The sequence below is a fragment of the Triplophysa dalaica genome, chromosome 18 (assembly GCF_015846415.1).
Source record: "Triplophysa dalaica isolate WHDGS20190420 chromosome 18, ASM1584641v1, whole genome shotgun sequence".
Lineage (NCBI taxonomy): Eukaryota > Metazoa > Chordata > Actinopteri > Cypriniformes > Nemacheilidae > Triplophysa > Triplophysa dalaica.
The window spans coordinates 5,506,323-5,528,960 of NC_079559.1; the positions used below are offsets into that span (position 1 = coordinate 5,506,323).

Sequence of the window (22,638 nt, forward strand, 5' to 3'; positions counted from 1 at the left end):
TGTGGTGTTATACAGCTCTGACCCTGAAGAAGATATCCTTGTGCTCAGAGACCATATGTGTGGACCGGGTTTCACGCTCTTACCCCTCCTAAACCACAAGGCTAACAGATTTAGCCCTTGAATTTTACAGTAACTCAATCCTACTTTTGTGAGCCTTCACTTGTATATCACTCACTCAGTGGACAAAGCCAAATGGCTGTAAAATTCACCTTTTATAAAGTGGTCTGAACAAGTGACAGAATACATGATTTTTCTAGTTTGTTGCTGGCATTGTGGTATATCTGGACTGTCTGTCAATACATCATTTCTGAATGTTAACTTGAAGCATTGGTAACCCTACTTAAATTGAATCTTATGTTATTATCGACTGCTTACTTCTCTTGTATAATTATTCGGAATAAAATTGTGCTGTATGCACCGTAAGACCAGGAACTTTCAACCTAATTCAAGATGGAAGAACATGCAATGCATATACCCGTGAGATGAATTTGTAACTGTAGTTTGACTGTTTGACTTCAATGTCTACATTATATCCTCACAGTCTCATGCACAGAGATGAACTGCATAGCTGAACTGTAATTTGAATTGGTCGTCACACAGCGACTGCCTCTCAGAGCAGAAGTGCACAGTGGTTCGCTAGCAGTCATGCTGTAATATTTACCCACCCTTATAGTACTCGGTTATACACGAGTGTCTGCGCTGTGGAACGAGCCGGGCGAACATATATCTGAAATGTGCACAAGCAAATGAAACAGGTGATAATCCTGCCTGACATTCCCAATATCAGCCTCGGTTATGTTTGAACATAACACTGTAGCTGGATGAGATCTGGAATGAAACATTAGTTCATATAGCAGTTCTTGTAGCTTGTTGATAGTCAAGATAGTTGCATGGGGTTGTCATGAAGTGGTTGAATTTTATTTGGATGTTTTCTCAGATTTATGTATTATTGTTTCCTTAGATGTGGGTTGTTGACAAATATACACTACATGTGTCCTCTGGTGTGACATAGCAAAAATGAAAATAATATGTATATATACTGTATATCACACCATAGGACAATTTTACGGTTTATACCCATTTATTGTTGTGTGGCCTGTGTGTGTAGTTCGAGAATATCATGCAGATCAATCATTTTGATATTGGCAGAGTTTGCCAATGGCAATACACAGATTTTTGAATCAGTTGTGCTTCTGAAGTATTTTGTTGAATCATAAACGGTTATAAACCAATTGTCTGGGATTATTATTCTTTCTTTTTGTACTCTTCCCTACTTGGAATAGTTTGATTGCTAACCTACGTCCTTCATGCCAAGATTAATTCCGAAGAATGAACAAGAAGTATGTGCCCTTACTAAACGTTCTATTGGTTCAGTGATATCAAATTAGATGCGCCAAGAACCACATCTTAAACCGTACAACACGTTCTCACTTCCAGCCACTCAGTTTAGAAACTAATCCCGGCCATGTGTTTTACCGTGAACGTGACACATACTTCAATTAGCACCCTTCACATACTCTCACCAGCACATTATAATGGGCGGTATGAAGACTAGCATAACACTCACAGGCTCAGCGTTTTCTATTTTACAGTTATTAACAGGAGGTTAACTCAGAGCACAACTGCCTCTTCTTTAAAGCAAATGGAATCTGTCCAGTTTTAGCCGGACGCTGACCCCTATTAGGAGAGACTTAAACAAACGGCGGGTGATAGCGCGGGGTCACGGCGTATGTGTGTGTTTTTGTCAACGAGCTCTTTAGCTCTTGCACTAGAGCTGTCGGAGCTAAGCCGCGACTCTTCTGTTGAGTGTGTTTAATATACTAGGTCAAGTGATCGAGTCAGCGTCACTTTTGGCTCCGTTCCACTTTGTGTAGTAAAGCAATTTTAACTTTACGCAGTTCAGGTTTGTTTAAACGCTTCTTTCCCATTTTACGCCCTGTCGAGCCATTGTTTGTTGGTAAACCTCTAGATCAAAAACACATGCATTCAGTAGCGACGTTAGGAAATGCAGCAGCGAGTGGGGAATAGAGAATGTCTTGCAGGTGAAAATGACTACACACAGAGCTGCCTTGCGATACATTGCCGCATGAAAACGCTGCTCCACGATGATGGAGTAATCCATTTCCCCAGCAGCTCTCCTGATGCCGTAAACACAGGCGCTGGGCGGACGTGTCATTCCTCATCCTGGGCAAGGACATGCAGTTTGGGAAAACGCCTGAGATTTGTAATGCTTTGCCGCTGTGTTTTTCCTTTTTCTTATTTTATACCGCCTCTGTTTATATTGCTGATTTATTTAAGACATTTTCTTTGAGATGAAGTTCATTGATGTGTCAGGTTCCGTTTGATAACACACATTTATATGCGCCGGATATGTTTACACTGATGCACAAGAACGTAGAGGAATTTTAATAGAAATACAATCTGTTTGAATTCTGACAGTCTAAACCAGAACATGTCCTGCACGTTCGTAGGGTTTTGCCACTGCACACATGAATACGCATTCCTGTGCACAAGGATATATAAAGAATGTTTTGCGAGCTGAAAGCTGCTTCTTTCGGCTGCATGGCAGGTGACACGTTCTCGCACTTGTTGACTTTTATTCTACATCATTTCAGCAAATCCCCCCTACAAAGATAAAAGCTCTGATTGTTGCTCTCCGCTGAGCTTGTATTCAAATACTTCTGCGTTACATAAAATCGCAAGTGGTTGTTGTGCATCCAGATTTACTGTTTTGCTAACAACACCACTTTTATACGTCTCCTGTCTGTGATTCGTCTGTCGTTTCTCTGTAAACACAGTGCTCCGTTTTAATCCAGAATGAGCATTATCGATCCATAAATAAGACTCTGTTTATCAGAATATTATTCAGTCTAAATTTGGCATGATGGATGGTAACATTTATAGCTAAATCTATAGCTTTGAGTTGCTGCAAGCTGTCAGAATTGTCTGAGAAGAATATTTGTATAGAAATTCTTTCAGACGCTTTAAAACACCAAAGTCTAGCAGGAATTCAATTCTAGACCGCCCACCGTCTTTGGATTGGGAACATTTTGAGTGTGCATACTTTGACTTTAATTAGAGCCAAAACTTTGCATCTGTCCTTTGATGTGGGTTCGAGAGGGTTCCTTGCTCTTGGCAGCCACTGCTGATTCCATTGCCACCTGCCATACAGCCAAAATAGCCCTTCTTGATTCCTTTTTTTTCTATTGAAGTGAGAGACATTGTAAATTAATTTGTCAAAAAATAAATGGAGATCTCACTTGTCAAAGTCAGTGTTTAGATCAATGATTAACAATATAGACGTATTAGCTTTAGCCTTGCAGAAAAGTGTGCTTATCCCCCAGTGAGCTTTTCTACTTTCTATTTATTTTCTCTTACAATATAGTGCACTATTGCTTAATTTCTCTTAAGTAGTTACACCACGGTGGGCGTAGTTTGCTAGAGTGTGCAAAGACAGGCAACAAGGAGCGCAGATTTTCTGCCAAGATTTCTGAACAGCTTGCAGTTGAACCCCCAGTTCTTTTCATTTCATTGTGAGTCTATCAGGCCATTGACAGTAGCCACACTTTATGTAATTCCCTGGTTTGAAAAGCTTTTGTATGTTCAGAGATTTTTGTGTCTTTAGCTAGTGGTGACCAAGAAGTCATGCTGGCATTTTGCAGGCATCTTGGTCCACAATGGCTATACTCTATTGATTCAACTGTGTCTTTATCACACTGCTGCACAACACAACAGTGCAGACCAGATGTGCACTAGTTACTGCCTGCTATTGTATGCGGATCGACTCACTGTTTACTAAGCCTTTAGCACTGACTGTTTCTTTGGTGGAGGAGTCTTTTTTTTACGGCAAACTGAATTACTGGTATAGTCCAGAACTAGGGCTATTGGTTGAGCTTGGTTACTGAAAATAGACAAGCTTTCTTGCACCAGGTTTTGTGTTAGACTCACATTTTCTATAGGATTACTTACAACTCTAAATTGAAGCAGGCTTTTTCAATTAAAAGACAGGCAGCAAAATATCAGCTAACTTTGTAAGAATTTTAGTCTTAGTCATAAACCATCTTTATATACTGCTTGATAAAAGTACTTTAGGAACTTTAATGAAAATGTGTGTCTGTTTTTAATGCATTTGAAACTTTTCGATTTTTAACTAATGATCTTTTAAGCATTCTATAACATTTGTTGATGTTATAAATGGAATATATTTCACATATCTTTGATGCCTTTATGCTGTAACTTATAAATCCTAAGGTAAAGGCTTCGCCTGTGAATTTTAACTAGGTTACATAACGTGCACAGTAGGACTAACTTGTAGGCTTAAACGCACATGCTGTGTGTTCGGCTGCTTATAACAAAAGGTTGAAGACATTTCACATGTTTAAGTGAATGAGTGTGTGCTTTATTTTCCAAATTTTCCCACATGTTTTTTGTTGAGTTTAAAGGCATAGTTCACTCAAAAGTGAGTGACACCCATTCACTTTTTATGGACACAAAACTAATGCAAGTCAAAAATTTCCAGCTTGCATGGTTACCGACATTCTTCAAAATATCTGCTTTAGTGTTTTGCAGAAGAAAGTCATACAGATTTGAAAAGACAAGAGGGTGAGTAAATGATGACAGAATTTAATTTTGTTTGAACTATCCTTTAACTCGTAAATGTGAAAGCACTCTTGAGCCTGTAGGTTATATTGCACTTTAAGATGATTGATCAACGCCAGCATTTCATCTAGATGTTTTGTTTGCTTTTGACATTTCTGGCCTCTCATAACGAAGACCACCCCTGCTCGTATAGGTGACCTATTGGAGTTGCAGTTGATTTCTGTACTCCCCTGTTTCTCGCTCTTCCTTTGGTGCCCACCTCCCATCACACACCAATCAGCCTCAGGCACTTCAGCACACACCAACAGGGAACAATAACTGTAAATAAACAGGGCTGCCTTCTCCCCAAATAGGATGCTACCACCCTGATAACAGACCCCTCGTAGCAGAACTGTTGACCTTCTCTTCGCCACAGGCTCACCAAGGACCCTCCAGCTCCTTCTGTCTTTATCTCACAACTCTCCGCAGGACAGATTATTCTTATTGCCGTGCCAGGGATATAGTGCAGGAACTAGAGGAAGAGATAACGACAGAGAAGGAGTGTGTTAGGGAGAGATGAAAACAGAGAGACAAAGCTTAAAAACAGCCTACAAAAAAAGACCTGGACTGTTGTCCTGCTGGCAAAGGCTCTTTTGTCCTTTGTAGGGCTCCGTATAATTAACTCGTAAAGCGATAGCATGAAATTTGAAGTGAATGCTATTTACCCATTAAGGATTCCGACCGTACAGCTACCGAAATGATAAGAAACCAAATGAAAGAGAACCAGAACAAAGCAGTACATAATCTAAATGTGGATTTGAAGGGGTAACAATGTTAACCCCAGAATGAGATGACGAGAGAAGACCGCTGTTGACGGCCATGAGCGGCTCTTTTAAGAGAGAGAGTGCTTCCAGCAGTGTGGGGCTTCACAACCACCAGTGTGTTTCATGGCTGAGATCGATGGTACAATTTAGTACATTTCACAGTGAATGCCTCCCTGTGACCCACCGACTGTTATGAAATGAACACACTTGCTTTGGGCACTTTTTCTTCGAGAAATACCGATACAAGGGCAGCGAGAAAATTTGAACCTTCTCAGATTCATTGGCCCTTTATCACTGTTGCCAGGCGTGCGGGCTGCAAACCGTGCCGCGTGCCGCACATTCTGTGTACCCCTACGATAAGATAGATGTCAAGCCATTACTACTCTTGCATTTATTCCCTACTCCATTTTTGATAAAATGCTAACGCACACGGTTATTTAACTATTTAGTCACATTTTGATGACAGTCTAGTGATTAGGGTGACATTCTGTAATTGATGTGATTAATTAGCATCTAGTGCGTGCTTAGCTTAAAACCCACGCTCGTGCACGCACGTACCTTCTCATGGGACTCCAGAAATGGGGATGGAAATGTTGTGATAAATGCTAGTGGGAAGGTTTTCACAGCTTTGACACCTGCTGCAGACGTGCTGAGAGTTAGAGGTCGTGGCTCTATTCTTGTCCAGATATAACGATAAAACATGAAAAAAAAGTTTAAGAGAGATAGCGATAAAAAGAGGGACAGAGAGAGAGATTGATGTTGCCTCGGTGACACCTTGCCTTTAGACAGAGAGGAGGAAAAACTGCATGAGCAGAGTTTGGCTGGAGGTCTCGAGGCAGATACCGTTCCTGGGGTTTGAATCAATTCCAGCTTTATCAGTTGTCTGTATCCAGGTATTCTCACCCGTGGGAGAGGCTGATGTGTTTTCCAATAATGAAAAGGAGCACATGGCAAAAACACATTTAAGAGGTGGCCAGTCTCTAGAGTCGCTTCTAATTTCCAATGCAGTTTGTTACAGAAGAAAAAAACAAAGGCTGAAAGATGTCTCTGTCCAGTGTTGTTATCAGTGCCTGGAATGCTCTAGATACACCACGTCACGTCATTTATCAGTACTGCTGGTCAATAGATAATGGTTGTGTGTTAGCAAACTGGTGTGTTTATCTGTATTGTTTTCTAATCGTGTAATATGCATAACACATCCTCACCCGTATTACCAACCATAGGTGTGTTTCTGGCGTCAAAGACATTTTCATCTCCTTACTGAAAGGGAATTTGTGTGAAACAACAACAACATCATAGCCAAACAGAGCATATTTGAGGCAAGAGAAATGCAGCCTTTTCTGTTCAGAGCTGTTCAAATAAGTGTGATTTTCTCTGTTATTTATTCTTGTATACTGTAGCTGAAATGCATTTGTTAACATAGTTTAACACTTCATCTTAATCGGCCTTGTTACGATGAGGTGTTGAACAAGGTAAATACATGCATTTTAGCTAACAGGGATAAATGTGACATGTTGTTGAAACATATTTTTGCCTTCAATTAAAGCAAATGCTGCTTGAACCAAATTGCATCCATTTAGAACATTTGATTCATAATAATATTTTTACAAACTTCCATTTAAAAACAAATTCATCTTGATCATCTTTCTCTAAAACGTTTCAGTCTCTCATATCTCAAAACATGGTGGTTTGTCTAAGTTTTGTCTCATGATGGTTGGATCATGGCATGACATGTGTTAAAGGACTCATTGCTCATAAAAAGATCACTGTTTTCTTTACATCGAAGCAATGCATATTTTAAGATGTCCACTTTCCCTTTTGCGCAATGCTGTATACTACGTTTGATGTACAAGATATAGCCCTCCAGTATCATTTTATCTCTGTTGGACCCAAATGTTCTTATATGTTGTCCTGGAAACAAGTAATTTTATCACACTCTAAAAATCGCTGGGTTGTTTCAACCCATGGTTGGGTAAAATATGGACAAACCCAACCGTTGGGTTTAAATAAAGCTATGCGGGTTATTTGAATCACAAATAATGGGTGGTTTCAGCCCATGGATCAAATGTGGACATTTTCTAGGCTACTTTAAACCAACGGTTGGGTTTTATCCAATCGTATTTTGGTTCTTATTTAATCCAAGCATGAGTTAAAACATACCAGACTTTTTCAGAGTGCTTGATTGGTATTATGCAAAGTTTCTAGATTTTCTTCCAATGTTAATATAGTCTTGCAAACTAGAGAATATAGAAAGTCAAATCATATGAGAGCCAATGTAGGCAAAGTGTATGTTTTAGAAATAAGTGTCTGAATTGAACAGCTGGAAGGAAGGAACAGTGCGAGATGAGTGAAGAACACCCACATGCTTCTCCAGACAGCAAACACATTACATTAATACGTATTCTCCATTTGCTTTTTTTCTTCTACATCTATAACAAGGTTAACCACATGAGACACACACACACACAAGCAAGCACAAGACACTAGATAAGATGATTCAACCTCCCACTCTTTTCTCTATATGGAATGTTTATTTCAGTTTGCTGATAACAGTGGGAATTAACTCCCTATAAATGAGAAAATGTCTCTCCTCTTGTGAGAGCAAACAGGCTACAAAAACAACACTGTCTGTATTCCCATTGAACTCCATACAGTTCTCCACTGAGCCGAGCATGTTGCGTTATTTGCCAAAATCCCAATTTGTTAAATCGTAAGCGCTGCCTTGTAGAAACAAAGATGTCTCTAATGACAGTGTATGTAGATGAAATTCTCACGCCAGAGTTGAAAAAAGTGTATGCTTTCTCTCTTCTGCTCTCTCTTCTCGCTTGCTCTTTTCTACACACTGTCTTCCTCCAGCACACACATACACTACAAGGAACACAACTTAAAATACAGTCATTGATTTTTCTTCCCCTGGTTATACATTGAATTATCTGTGTTGTCAGTGTACTGTCGTCCAAAATGGGGTTCGTTCTCCACGCTGTGATGGCCGGACCTCTCCTCTCGCTTTAGTCTCTCTGCTTGTTTAGGTCAGGCCGAAGTGTTGTAGATTACAGCTCATCATGGAGTGACTCTGGAGTCAGGCACCATAAAATTAAAACTCGAATCAATGATATATCATATCCTCTCCTATCAAGCTAAGCTCAGACTTGTTGCCCTGAAGCCCTGAAGAGTTAGGCTGATGTAACATAACAGCAGTAGATTGAAGGAAATAAATCAATCAGTTGCTGCTAATTCAGCATATTTGTGTAAGCCTATATTGTTATTGAAATTCTGCACAAGCGTGTATCAAAGGGGCTGTCTTTATTGAGGAAAATAATGATTGGGAGTTTGTAAGTTACAGTACCCAGCCAAGCGTTTTGAACTGAGCTCAGGTTAGTGAAAGAACCGCAGTGGATCTGTCAGAACCACGGACAGCAACTTCTTCCGACTTTCTGAGGAGCTGTCATTGGTGCTGAAATCCCTGCTTGCTTTTTTGTGTCTGTAAAGACATAACCAGTTAAACTTCAGGAGAGGTACAGGTGTACTAAACAACTGAATAACTGTACTTAAAAAAACCGGATATATTTATAATGCAGTTTGAAAGACATTGTGGCGTTTTCAAAAGCAATGTCTTTGTTTACAGGGGTCATTAGACGCGGCTAAAATGGAAATTATTGTTTACTTGAGATGTAATACAATGTGTATACATGATTTAAGGTTAAAAAACGCTGTATTTTGCATACCGTGCATGTTGTGTCTCCTCTTTGCTCCGCCTCTCTGAATTGCGCTGATATTTTACAAAGCTCATCACTCTGAAAGTGAGGTGTGCTATGATTAGCAAGTTCACTAGTACGTTGTGATTGGTCGAATACTGCATGGAAATATATCGCCTCTTTCCATATTTGGAACATCAGGCTGCGGCGGAGACGGTACAATGAGATTTACACGACCAACCACCTTACAAATCGTGTTACAAACTGACTTAGATTCCCTGGGGTGTGGTTACATGAGTCATTTCAGGCAGGTCTGGGTGAGTATTCGCTTCCAGATAAAATACATCTTTTGTTCCGACACTTACATTTTTTCAATTTTATGTGTCTAATACATGCGTGGGCAATTTATAAGACACCAAAGACAAAGAAAAACACGTATTTTTGGTGAAACACCCCTTTAAAGCTTAACATAAAGGTGTTATCTGCTGTGTGTAACTTTCTGGAGGATCTATCGAAATTCAATGTAATAAACAGAGGTGTAGACTTTACATAATGAAGTGTAATGTTTTTATTACCTCAGAACGAGCTAATTATATCTACACACACCGTGGTTCCCTTTGCATGGAATTCGCCATGTTGTTTCTTCAGTAGCCCTGAATGAACAAACTGCTCTACAGAGTGCTTTTCGTAAATACATTATCTCCTTAGGCAAAGAAGTAAAAGCATGACAACATCTTAGCCCTCTATCAGCCACCGTAGTCCTTATAAAGGGAGGGTTGGAGTGAGCCCTTGGTTGCAGTTTGCAACCTTACCACTTAATGATGCTTGATACACTAGACTTTTAAACCTCCTTTCTGCTTTCTTTTTTTGCTTTTAAAATAATATAATAATAGCCTTATTGTTATATACCCTAATCCTATCCTTTTTTACTTAGGTATGTTCACAAGTCCACTACTGCATTTACGAGGAGATCATATCACAAAGTTATTGAAATTAAGCATATAATATACACATGAAAATATTGTAATTTTACAAAGTTTAGGCAACATTTTTCTTCGGCTTATTGTAGCTAGTATTATTATTTCAAGAAAACCTTGAGATATCTTATCTCATTCAATTAAACTCTCACAATTATGACCAAATCACTGGATCACTGTTACTGCACGTCGATGGCCAATATTTGATGCTAAAAGTGACATAAACGGTTAATGTGCTGGAATGGATGAATGATGAATTAGCGCGCACATCTGTCTGGAGCAGGTGCAACCACCAATCTTCCGTTCGCTCTCTTTCACTCTCCCTCCCTCTTTCTCATTCACTGACTGGCTTAGCTACTGATCCTTTCTCTGTTTCTCTGTATGGTTGACTGATGTATAAAAAATACATGTTAGTGCTGTAAAACAGATGTTATTCTTGGTAAAGTGTGTTTGACTTGGCTCTTTTCAGCCACTGAGAGCTGCAGTGTGGGCCCTATCCCACTGCTTGTGGGATCTCACATCTGTCATTCACGTTTAGATATGAAGGAGAATAAGAAATGGCGATACATCTTGTTCTTGGCTTCCCTGTAGGTTTTAGACCTAAAAGCAGATTAAGTTCATCTATATGCCTTTTTTTAAGAGGGATCCGCCCTTGGGTTGTTTTGGTATGCTTGTGCTGTAAAGTATTAGTTAAATATTTTAAATTATTGAAATATTGAACGTATTGGGTGCCGTAATTTCTTTTATCAGTTCCCCGGGGCTGTTTAGTTGTTGCAGTCGATTTGCTGATGATAACAAAGTCTGGTATCATATAGAAGCTAAAATGTTGCTATCAATCCCCAGCCCTTGCATGAGCAGACACACATTCAGAAAACATTGCCAAACACATCTATTGATCCAGACATAAAATTTAATTCAATTTCTCTCAGCTACATGTCATGTTTGAGTTACACATGGACCTTTCCATTTCATTTGGATATGTTTATAAAGGGCACTCATTGACCTTTGCAATAGTTGTCTGATAATCTATAAAAAACGTCTTTCTGTCAAGAGTACGCTACTGCTGTCATAGTCAGATTCCTTCTACTGGAGATTTGTGTTTAAACGAAAGTGACTTTAATCAGCTAAAGTGCCAATATCCATTTCATCTGGAGAGCACTATCAATCTGTACCCAACACACTGGAAGAAAGAGCCAGCGTCCATTAGAACCATTGGGCAGCTATTCAGAAAATGGATATAAATACTGTATATAAATTAATTTACATAAACTTCTATGTTTCAGAATAAAGTGACAGGTTTTCATAATGTTTTATTTAGAATCTTATTTAAAAATGCAGTATTCTGCTGCCTGTTCCAAGAAAATTCTTATCGAGCTAAATTGAACTTCAGGAAGCTAAAACTTCAGGATGAACTTTATACTTTACCATTCACCCTGAGATTGGCCAAACCCGCTGGTTTGTTGATGGGCAAAGTGAGTTTGCAAGGAGTTTAGGAATGTTGGGATTGCGTGTCTGCCGTAGAAGGGGCTGTGTTCTGGCAGAAGGATGAAGCTCCGCAGGGCTCCGGTGTGACGGAATGGTGGACACTCCATCTGTCTGTAATTAGCTCTGAGCTGGCTTCCACCAGGCGGTGACTTCCACACTTTTTTCCCTTAACGCAGACTGCATGAGCAGGGCCAGATGCATTTCCCCCCGCCCCTGTTCCTGTTGATCCAGCTTTATAAATGAACTCTTGTTACCATAGATCCCATATAGTGCAGCATTTCACAAAGTTAGTAAGTAGTTATCCATCAGACTTGACCTATGGGGCACTTACTATAGTGAAAAAACCTCTGGAGATGGCTGAGAGTAAAGATCTTATGAAATGAAAAGTTTGACTTTTAGTTTTAAGACCATCTGTATGCTAGTTTTCTGACAAGATTTTTTTTTTGATATACAAATGACCGATCACAAATATGCAAGGCACACGGGTAGAGATGTAAACTGCATGTGTTAAAGGGATAGTTCATCCAATAAAATAAAATTCCGTCAGCATTTACTTACCCTCAGATTGTTCCTAACCCATATAAAAATGTTTTGTTATGCTTAACACAAAGGAAGATATTTGAAATAATGTCAGGAAACAAACAGATTTCATCCCCCATTGACTCGCATAGTATTTATACTCCTTACAATGGCAGTTAAAGGTGGATAAGATCTGTTTGGTTACCTGCATTCTTACAAAATATATTCCTTTGTGTTCAGCTGAAAAAATAAACTATCATTTTAAAAGAGCAATGGCAAACATCAGTAAAAGCTAATGAATTGCAGGGTGCAAACCAACAATGTTTCAGTTAATATCCCTGAAACTTTAACTGCTATGCCACGCTACTCCATTAACTTTATTGTTGTGGTAATTACTCACCACAATATTTAGTTTATTTAGTGATTTTACAATAGCAAAGAAAGCATATGTCAAAAGGTCTCAACATGAAGCTGTTGACTGAACCCTTTCTTCCTTGTGTTGTCCCTGACATAATTATAAAGGATTCAGAAGATTCCCTTTGTTCCCATTAGTCTGCTTGAAGTTTATTACTTTCTAACCGGCTGTTTGACATTTGTGTGGGGCCTGCAAAATAATACGTTAATAACAAAGCATCTTCTCTGGTTTGTTATTATTTATTTGTTTGCGGCAGCCATGTTGAGGCTTGTTATTCTGCGATCTGCTACCAAAGCTGTCTAGTCGTCACCTGACCGACTGCCAAGCGCCTGACTTCCTCCATCCTACCCAGCAAGACTGTGTGCATGTGTGTGTGTCAAAATGAGGAAACGAAAAGGTTAGACTGCCACACAGTATTTTATTTTACTTTACATAAATGAAATACTGTGTACAGCACCTCACACACAAACACAGCACTTGCATCCCTACAGAATTATAGTCCATTTTATTATTTGGTTAGGAAATCTGTCTTAGTGTCTCATCTGACCGGGCTTGTCTGCAAGGTTAAGGAATTTTTTTTCTTCTTCTATATACACATTTTAAAGAGCTGGTTGAGAAAGTAGAGAATCAAAATGTATCTAAAAAACGTATCTCTCTTTCTTTCTTTAGGTAACTTGGGCCGTGTTGACTACATCACTGAATTCGAGTTTGATCTCTTCATCAGGCCTGACACGTGTAACCCACGCTTCAGGGTGTGGTTTAACTTCACAGTGGAAAATGTTCGAGAGACCCAGGTGAGTCCACCACACCTGTGCAGAGACCTCACACTTCCTCCTCAGAGATATCTTCTCAGACCCTCATGAATAGCTCATAATTTGCGTAGTACGATTTAAATACTTCATTGCTCTTTGAAAATATTCTTTGACTTTTTCCAACAAACAAATAGGATGCAAGTGACTGGAAAAGTTTCTTGCCTGAAAATTTTAAATGTTATGCAGTATTGAAAGTGATGTCCACCTGTCATTATTACATCGATGATATGCCAAAAGTTTTACGAAACTTCCAAAAGTGTCACCCACTCAGACTCCTCACCGCCCCAACAGCAGACAATTAGCAGCCCAATAAATTCATTGCTAATGCTGATGTAAATTCTCAGTAGATAGGATGACGGATGCTTTAAATGACATCTCGGGCTCCTGGAAGAATCGATATCGCAAATGAATCTTAAATCACGCAGTCTTACATGAATGTAAATTACTTTCCGGGGGAGCGTGACGCTTAAGTGCCAGTTCATACCTGTAATCAATTTATAGAGAATCCTGGGTGCAAAAGTTACGAACAGATTGCTTAATACGCGATGGGGGGATTTCACAAAGATTGAATTGCGTCTGCTGATTGCAGAGTTTATTGGCACGTGTTGTGTGCGTTGTTTTGGAGTCATGAAAAGAATGATGACAGTCGGCGAAAACGAGTGTACAAATGCACAGTGCAACTCGCAATCCTGTTAGGTTATGGATTATGCAGTCGAATTTTATGATTTAGTTATTGTTAAAAAAGTTTTTCCATTTTTTACGTCATCTGATATATCAGCATATAGTTTGGATCTAAATTAACAATAATTGGAGGTGTCCCTCCCCAGAAACGCACAACCCTGCACAGTGCACACAAGTCAAATGACAAACTTTGTTGTTTAGCTCCAAGCCCGTCTTGATCTTTTTTTTTATTTTTTTGCTGTTCTCTTGTCACAGCCCAGCAAACAGACACTGTCCACTCGTAAGCTCAGGATAATGTCATTGGTGGAGAGGGATGGTCACATGGCACAGTGATATGTGGGTATAAAGGGCGTGTCTGTTGGAAGGTCCAGCTGGCTGGGCTGGGCTGCAGTTGTTCAGCTTTGTAAACGCTCATCAGAGCTGTCATTTTTGTTTAATAGGTGAAGGACCGTTTACACTAAGATGGGAGGGGCAAAATAAACATGCACTTGGTATCTTATCGATCTTGGATACCTCTACACAAGTATCGCACAAAGCGTGGGGACAAGCAAGATAGTGAGACAGGGAGAGAGAGAGACGAGCTGTTATTAATAGGAAGTGCTTTACAAAGATATATAAAGCGAGACAAAATATAATGTGCGACGGCGAGAGAGTGAGTAGATAAAATTGTGGGAGGCTGCTGTCTGTAGGCTGGCTCTATCAGCTCATCTCCCTCCAGTGCTGTAGTCAGCGCTAATCAAATTTTATGGGCAAGAGTTGAATGGAAGCCCTAGCCCGGGAGTCTGATCGATTTTAGGGCCAGATATCACTCTGCATCCTGCGCCAACAGGATATTTGCTGCTGTGGCAAAAAAAAACGGATCAGGGAGGGGAAAGAAAACACACAGCAAACACACTACAGGTGGCAAAAGGAAACATTTACACTATTAGCTTTTGAGGTGCTTTGTTGACGCCGACGCTACCCATTTTTCTCTCCCGCTGTCACCACCTTGCCCCTTTCTCGCCGTAATCTTTCCTCTATCAATCCAATTTCCGTTTAAAATGAGGACTAGTGTGAATTTAATCTACTTCAGTGGGAGGAGGTGGGGGGGCGGGGGGTTTAGCAAAACAGAGTTTGTTTGGTGGGGACGGTTGGTGTGCATGTGTGGAAAACACAGACGAAAACTCCTTGTAATGTGATTGGCCCGCGCTTTTTTCGGTGAAAAATAACACAAATAAGCTAAATAATAATTGCGTAGTTGAAATTTAAGTGGACTGAAATGCAAGCCCATCAGGTTGGGCGCGGGGAAAGACGCACGTTTAGTTTAGTGCACAACCGCAAACTCTTTGGCAAGAGCGGGGAAACGGGAAGCAGTTGAAGTCTTTGATACTTAAGCTGAGATGATCATATTGAAGTAAATGTGAGCTGGTGCAACAGATTTGGTTTTCTCAATCAGCTTAGCGGATTTGTGGAAATGGACTATGGCGTTTTTATGATGGATAGATGTGTTTTAGTTCTGGTACCTCAGAACCTGGAATCCCTCCCTCTCATGGAGCTGGGGGAATGATGCGGGTTAATTATTTTGCAGTGGGCGGCGTTTGGAACTGCTATTAAAATTGATTACTGTAATTGCGTGCTTCCATTATAAAGCCATTGCTTTGATGCTCATCCAAAAAGTGTATTGGAGAAAGGAAAGTGATTCTATAGTTTCAAAGGGACTTTTGCTAACATTTTAAGGCTCAAGCTTGATAATATATCTGGAATGTGCTTAGACTGCTGTAAATCTATTCTTATTCATTTTTGTCAATGGCATCTCTCAGTATATCTATTATGATTTATATCTTGAAGCTTTTTAAATTACAGTCGTTTTGCTTTGGGTCTTATCAATATCTGAGTCACAATGGAATATTGCATGTTTTTTTTTTGTTTAGTTTAGTTTAATTTAATTTGTACTGTACTTTGTACTTTCCTCTCTCTTCTCTCCTCTCTTCTCTCTCCTCTCTCCTCTCTCCTCTCCATATTTCTGACCGTAGACAGAAGGACTTTGAGATTCATTTTATGATGTTCCTAATTAATGTCATTTAAGTGTTCTTCTTCACCATGCGCTCAGTACGAGAGTCAAAGACTGCTATTAGCTCATCAGAGTGACGGCGGCGCAGTATAAACATTTTGACGTCTTGTATCTGCACAAAGAAAGGAACAGATGAAGCAGAGACAAGAGAGAGAGGGAGATGGGAGGAGAGATCTTGACCCATCAGTGAGTGCTGTAATGGATGAGATGTATATTGATTTTTCTGTTTGAGTGGTGGGGAATTGGTGGAGCAGGTATATGCTTGTATCATAAATAGCATTTGTGTGTGTGTGTGTGTGTGTGTGTGCGTGTGTTTGCATTAACGGTAGCATTAACGTGTGTGTGTGTCCATCTTAGTAAATGTGTGTCTATATGGTTGTCTATGTGAGTGTGTGAATGTGACGGTCTCAGCCTGTGTGTGTGTGTGTGTGTGTGTGTAAGAGAGATTTGCGGGAATGGGCGTGTGCTAAGTGATCTTGGCCGTGTGTTCTGGGAAGGCTGCTGGAGGTTGTGCTGTGTAATATCAGCTCTTTGGCTCATGCCAGCCTCTGCATCTGACTCTGTAAACCTGCATAATGGACTCTACCACACAAACACACAAACTCACACACACACACACACAAACACACAAGCACAGGCTCAGACAACATTGTGTGTTCTTACAGGGACATTTAACCCTTCTGGTGTCCTTCAGACTGGACTAAGGAGTATGATGGGATGGGCAGTGAATGTCTGCAGCTCTGTCTCTAGAGGATTCGGGCTAGATCTGTGTTGTCATGGGCGGTGCCGTTGTTTGTGTGAAGTGTAGAGTTAGAGGACATCCAGTGGTCTCCACACAAAAGTAAACATGTAACCAGTAAAATCTGATTTTTACGACATTGTCAGAATACAGATTTAATTTTAGCTAAAGGCAGGTCATAACGGTTTCAATCACTTAACAGTTTAGTAATAATATTGTTTCAGTGCAGTTTTGAGAAAACCAAAAATGGTCACGTGATCAAGAAAGACATCTACTTTACAAATGGCATGTACTTCCTTTTATAACTTAGTAAACAGTCCTTTTTTATTTTAATAAATATGGTTTATTGCATGCAAGCTAAATTCTGAAACGTTTCAAAGCAAATGAATGAGTTTGGCACCAGTGCAAAAACAGCTACTTTACATTTATGTAACACTTAAGTCAAAAAACAAAAGACTCAAAATAGTAATACATTATAAGAATGAGCCTTGTTTAAAAACGATATATGCACACCTGGGACCATACATCAGTTGAAATCTATATTAATGCAGCAAGTTGCAAAGTTGCTTGGCAACCACAGTCAACTTACAGTTATATGTTTTACACTAGGGAGTAGTAGCATGTCTTGACGTGTCAAAATTAAATTGCTCCTGTTATAATCAAAAAGATATCAATTGTCTGTTTTGCCCCTGCTACAGATATAATGTCATACAGTCATACAATACAACCCAGCAATAGTCTCATCCGCAGTACCATCTTTAAAATACTTTTTTAAATTCTGATATCTTGACATGACATGAGGAGAGCACCGGGCGAACATTTGCGATCAATGTACTTGTAAGGGATAGTTAACCCCTAATGTTTTTTTTTATAATTTACACACTCTTGTATCATTTCAAACCTGGATATATTTATTCTGCAGAACACAAAAGAAAATATTAAGAAGAATGTTGGTAACCGAAGAATGAGTGTTCCCATTGATTTGCATTGGTTTTGTGTCTGTACAATAGAAGTATATGGTTACTGCCATTGTTCGGTTACCAACATTCTGAAGAAAGAAAGAAAAAATCCATACAGGATTGACATGACAAGAGGGTGTGCAAATAATGACTTTAATGAGTTTTCATCTTTGGCTTTCACACAAAAGTAATTTATCGAACGATAACGTTGGTGAGCAAACAGAATTGGCCCCATTAACTTCCACTGTGACCACTAAGACAATTCCTGAAAAAAATCTATTATATACGACAGTTTGTGGTATAAGTTGACTAAGACCGACCAAGTCAGTACTGTCAGTAAAATTGCTTTTAAACCTGATGTTCCAAATTTGGTGGGGGATTACATTTCCGTCACACGCTTGCAGTATTCGACCAATCACTACGCCTTGTTTAAAATGCCAATCATAGCACAGTGAGTTTCAATGAGACGTGGCAAAGAGGAGATACAAACAAGCACGATATGTGGAAAGTATAGCGTTATTGAACCTTAAAACATAATATATCGTTTTAGCTGTGTCATTTGACTCTTTAAAATGTCAGCTTTACTGTTGATGTTACACAAGCTTTCACTTCAAGGAACGACGTTATGACAGTTATATGTGTTGCCAACACTTTTTCATGTGTCTTTAAGACTTAATTCCACAATAAAGCAAAACAACAAACTTAAAAAACAAAATTTGTTTTTACATATGTGTCTTCTGAGTCTTTGTGTGGTGGCTGATATTTTCTCCCAGCTTATGTGAAAGTGCTTTTAAGCCGTTTCCTTGTCATCCGTCTGCCCACCGTTTCTTAGCGATTTCTCCAGAGGGGGTGGTAAAAGAGAACAGATGTCAGGGATGTGGCAGGGGTCCTGTTCAGCCCTTGGTGTGGTTGTTTGACGATTACACCTGTAATTTAGGTAAAGTAGCCCAACCAGCAAGACGTAGACCTCTATGTTCTCACGCAGGTTGAAAATCTCCTACTGGAGTCTTCACAGACATATTTGGTATGTGCTAACATAGCAAACCACTTTCTTGCTAAACATATTTAGAAGAGAAGGGTACGAATATAATACTCACTAATGTGAGTGTTAGTCTGTTTTGAGTATATTTTTTGTTATTATGTGTTATATTTTGTTTTAAAATGACAGGAATTAGAACCGAATATTAAAGTTGAATAAGGGCAGATATGCTTTACTCATTCAGAAAAACATTCCTATTAGGCCCCAGCTTTGTTTTGTGATCAATCCAAGCCCTTGCTAATGTGGTCACACAAGCAGAGTGTTTCTTTCCAATATGGCGTGTCTATTTACAGTCTTGCGATACAAGCGGCTAATGTGGCTAATGTACTGTGATTTGGCCGGGCTGCCGGGGGATCTGCACAGGAAGCTCATTTCACAGATATCTAAGCACGCTGCACAGAGCGGCTCCAGCAGCACCTCGACTCTGCGGCGATCATCCGGATGGTGGGTGCATCTGCGCTCCATACGGAGCCCAATACACTCCCTCTGCGGGGAGGACCGAGAGCGTGCCATGTGCGGACCCCCTGCCAACACGAAAGCATCTGATTACATCCACAGCGTCTACTCCTCTAAAACACCAACCAGCCGGGCAGGTGGCCCATTTATATACATTAAAAGACCCAAACATCTCACTTCTCGACGTCAGGGCTTTTTGATAAAGGCCTCTGCTGGGTAGGGGAGGGAGCCTATGGGGCCCTTTTGAGTGGCTAAAAGGCTGAATTTGGCGGCCGGGCTCTGCTGTGCCTGGCGCAGCTAGCGGGATGCGTTGTTAGGGAATTGCAGGGGCCACGCAGAGCGCTGCGCATCTGGACGAACGCACGCACAACAGGACGAGGATCATCCTTTTACAGGCCGTAATGAATACAGATTGCGCAGCCGAATAGAGATGCTCGGCAATCTGCTGCGCCGAAAATGAAACAACTGCTGCTCTAATCAAATAGTCTTTTCATGCCAGCATACTCCTTAAGTCGAGGCTAAATTCAATTCCAGAATTCTGGGGTTATAAATGTTGTAATTAAGCCATTGTTTTTAAACAGGAGGCATCTGCACAGACTGTGTCTGTCTTTCGTTTTTTCTCTCTCTCATTGCTCTGCGTCTCCCTATCTCTTTGTTGTAACCTATTGCGGCCCCAGTGTGCTGAATGTGAAAGCTGAGGCTATAGACTCTTTGGGGCCCTTTAGAACCTCTGCCCAAGTCAGATTCATTATGCTGACTAGCATTCAGGGAGTCTGCAGTTTATTAAACAAAGATAAGCCGGTGAGCAGCGGCACACTGATGGTTTGTTGCGGCTTTTGTTTCTGTTTGTGTGCTTAATTCAATCAACACCGTGCCCCCCTCTAACCACACTGTTTGTTCTCTGCCGTTAATTACTCTCTAAATTGTTCTCTTGATGTTATATCTGTGTTTATTTTCAATTGGGGGGGGGGGGGCTGCGGAGATGGTTTTTATAGAAAGGTGTGTAGCTGCTATCTGCTCACTTCAGCTTTCTATTCTCTGCCTACCAATAAGAAACCCTGTAGACAAAGCAAATAATCGCTACGTTGGAGCTTCCAAAAGTTGTTTGTGTTTGGACTGCAACACAGGCAGGGCTGCTGAACTTTGGAAAACAGTGATCCTCTTTACATCAGGGCAGCGCTTGTTATTAATGTTTATTATTCTTTTCTATATATAATATAATTATTTTATTAATATTAACGCGGTATGTACAGTAGAATGTGATTATTGTTATGTCATTTTTGAAATTTAATTAAAAACAAATGAAAAACAAATCCTTATAGAAAACGTAAAAAAAATTCAAATAAATATACATAAATTATAGCGAGTACACTAGGTTTTTGCATGGTGTCATATTGTATGTATATTTATTTTTTTACTATTTAAAGGTATGCGTTTACTGTAGATATGATCATTTTTGTTTCCTTTAGTGAATCACTAACAATATTTCTCCCAAATTTCAAATAAAAAGATTGTTTCTATTTGGATTTAGTTGCAGAAAATGAAAACTGGAGATACAGTTCAAAATTACAGAAAAGATGCTCTGTTTGCTGAGACCTCAAATACTGCAACGAAAACAAGTTCATATTCACTGTTAAGCAATACAAGAGTTATATTTCTACATGTATTTAAAAAAGTTAAACAATATTTTTTATGTGATAGCCTTGATTTTTATCACAGTTTTTATGTGTCTTGTCATCCTGTCGGTCTTTCACATTGCTGCTGGATGACTTTGTCACGCTTGAGGTTTGATTTTGTTGAAGTTCAGTAGAAACTGGACTGAAATGGCCACAAAATATCTAGAAATACTGAATAAATCTGTGACACTTTGCTGTGTCTGTCCTCGGTTAGCATTGTTGTATTTGCAATAGATGAATCGGATATCTGGCTAGATGAGCAAATAGAAATTACAGGTCAAAATTAGTGTCTTGTGCAAACACCGGCGTTGACACCGCTCTGGGCACGCAGGACCTTCATGTGCGCCTGCTGCCATCGGTCCTGGGCACTGCCATCCATTAAATGCCACTCTAAACAGCTCTACGGTCATTGGTGGTTATGAAAAGGCAGAAATTACAAAACGCAAACACGCTTGGTATGACACTTTTAATGCATTGGATGTGGATATTATGAAAGGCAGGCCTATGCCTAGAACGAGACGTGTGGCGGGGAGCTGTCCGTATTTGCATTTTCATCCCATTCAGTGTCTTCCACTTATTGCTCTCAAATTGTTTTTGAATCTCCAATTCCGTGGTTATGAGGCTGTATTGAATGCCATTTGCTCTGTATTATTTGATGTGGAGGCAGCACAGAGAGTTGCTGTCAATCTGTGTTCACGGCTAATGTGGTTAAGTAAAGCCAATATGGTTGTTTTCAATGCACGGTGTCGCGAACGGGGAGGCTGGTGACATTGCGAAGAGCGAGAGAAAAGGAAATGAGGGAGATGGTACGCTCTTCATTTAGCGTACATTTTGTCTGGCTAGCTGCTAATTCGTTGACGCTGTGTGTAATTTCCCAGATAAATAGGTTACATGTTATTTGGTTTGAAGCTGAATTTATCAGCTTGGTAGGATTGAGTTGTTAGACACAGTTGCCCTTAGACATCTTTGCCTATGTCGCATACACAAAATAACAAAGGTGCCACTGGCTCCTTCAGTATAATGGTTAGAAGCCAAACAGCCTTTTTAATCAGCAAATTGCAGAATTGCTTAATATTAATTGTTCCGTCTTGATGTTTTCTTACTGTTCACCATTGTTAGAGCATCACTGGCACGTGGTTTGTTGTACATCGTTTCAACCTTGTTAGCGTATTCCCTACCAGGTCAACATGAGGAAAGTATAAAGTAGGTTATAGTATTTATGTAACTGTATATTCATATATAAAGATTTATCAGGACAGGTGAGTTGAAGATGACTGCTCTACCTGTCATGGCTGAAGGTACAGAATGAAGCAGGATGGAAGTGAGACAAAGCTGCTGTACCCACAGTGTTCTGCCCGCAAGCCCCAAGAGAGATACGGCTCTTACCGCTGCCAGCAGCTTTTTAAGGCCTTCTGCGTCATGCCCCACCTCAAACTCCATGAATCTTTCATAACGCTGCTTTATCTAGAAAATCAGAATGACCGTTGCAAATGACCGAGTGCACGCACACAGGCACACTGATATAAACGCACACAGACACGTAGAATCCAAACATTTCATGTACCTTGACATGTAATGCGCATGATGAAACGTGTCACAGAATGTGTTGTCACTTTTATTTACTGAACGCTGTTCCTGTAAAGCACACGATTTGGGAAAGTTGACAATTAAGCACGTCAGTATATCAAGCTTTGACTTTGAGATTTACCTTTTTACCGTATTGAACACCGCCT

The 22,638-nt window shown here is 40.0% G+C and overlaps 1 protein-coding gene across 1 annotated transcript in view; it reads left to right on the top strand.

The window, feature by feature from the left end:
• agbl4 (AGBL carboxypeptidase 4) overlaps positions 1-22,638 on the top strand; it is a 291,793-nt gene that overhangs the window by 6,241 nt on the left and 262,914 nt on the right. The window contains exon 3 of the mRNA XM_056772317.1: positions 13,163-13,287. Within this exon, the coding sequence (XP_056628295.1) occupies positions 13,163-13,287 (125 nt within the window). The remainder of the gene's footprint in view (positions 1-13,162; positions 13,288-22,638) is intronic.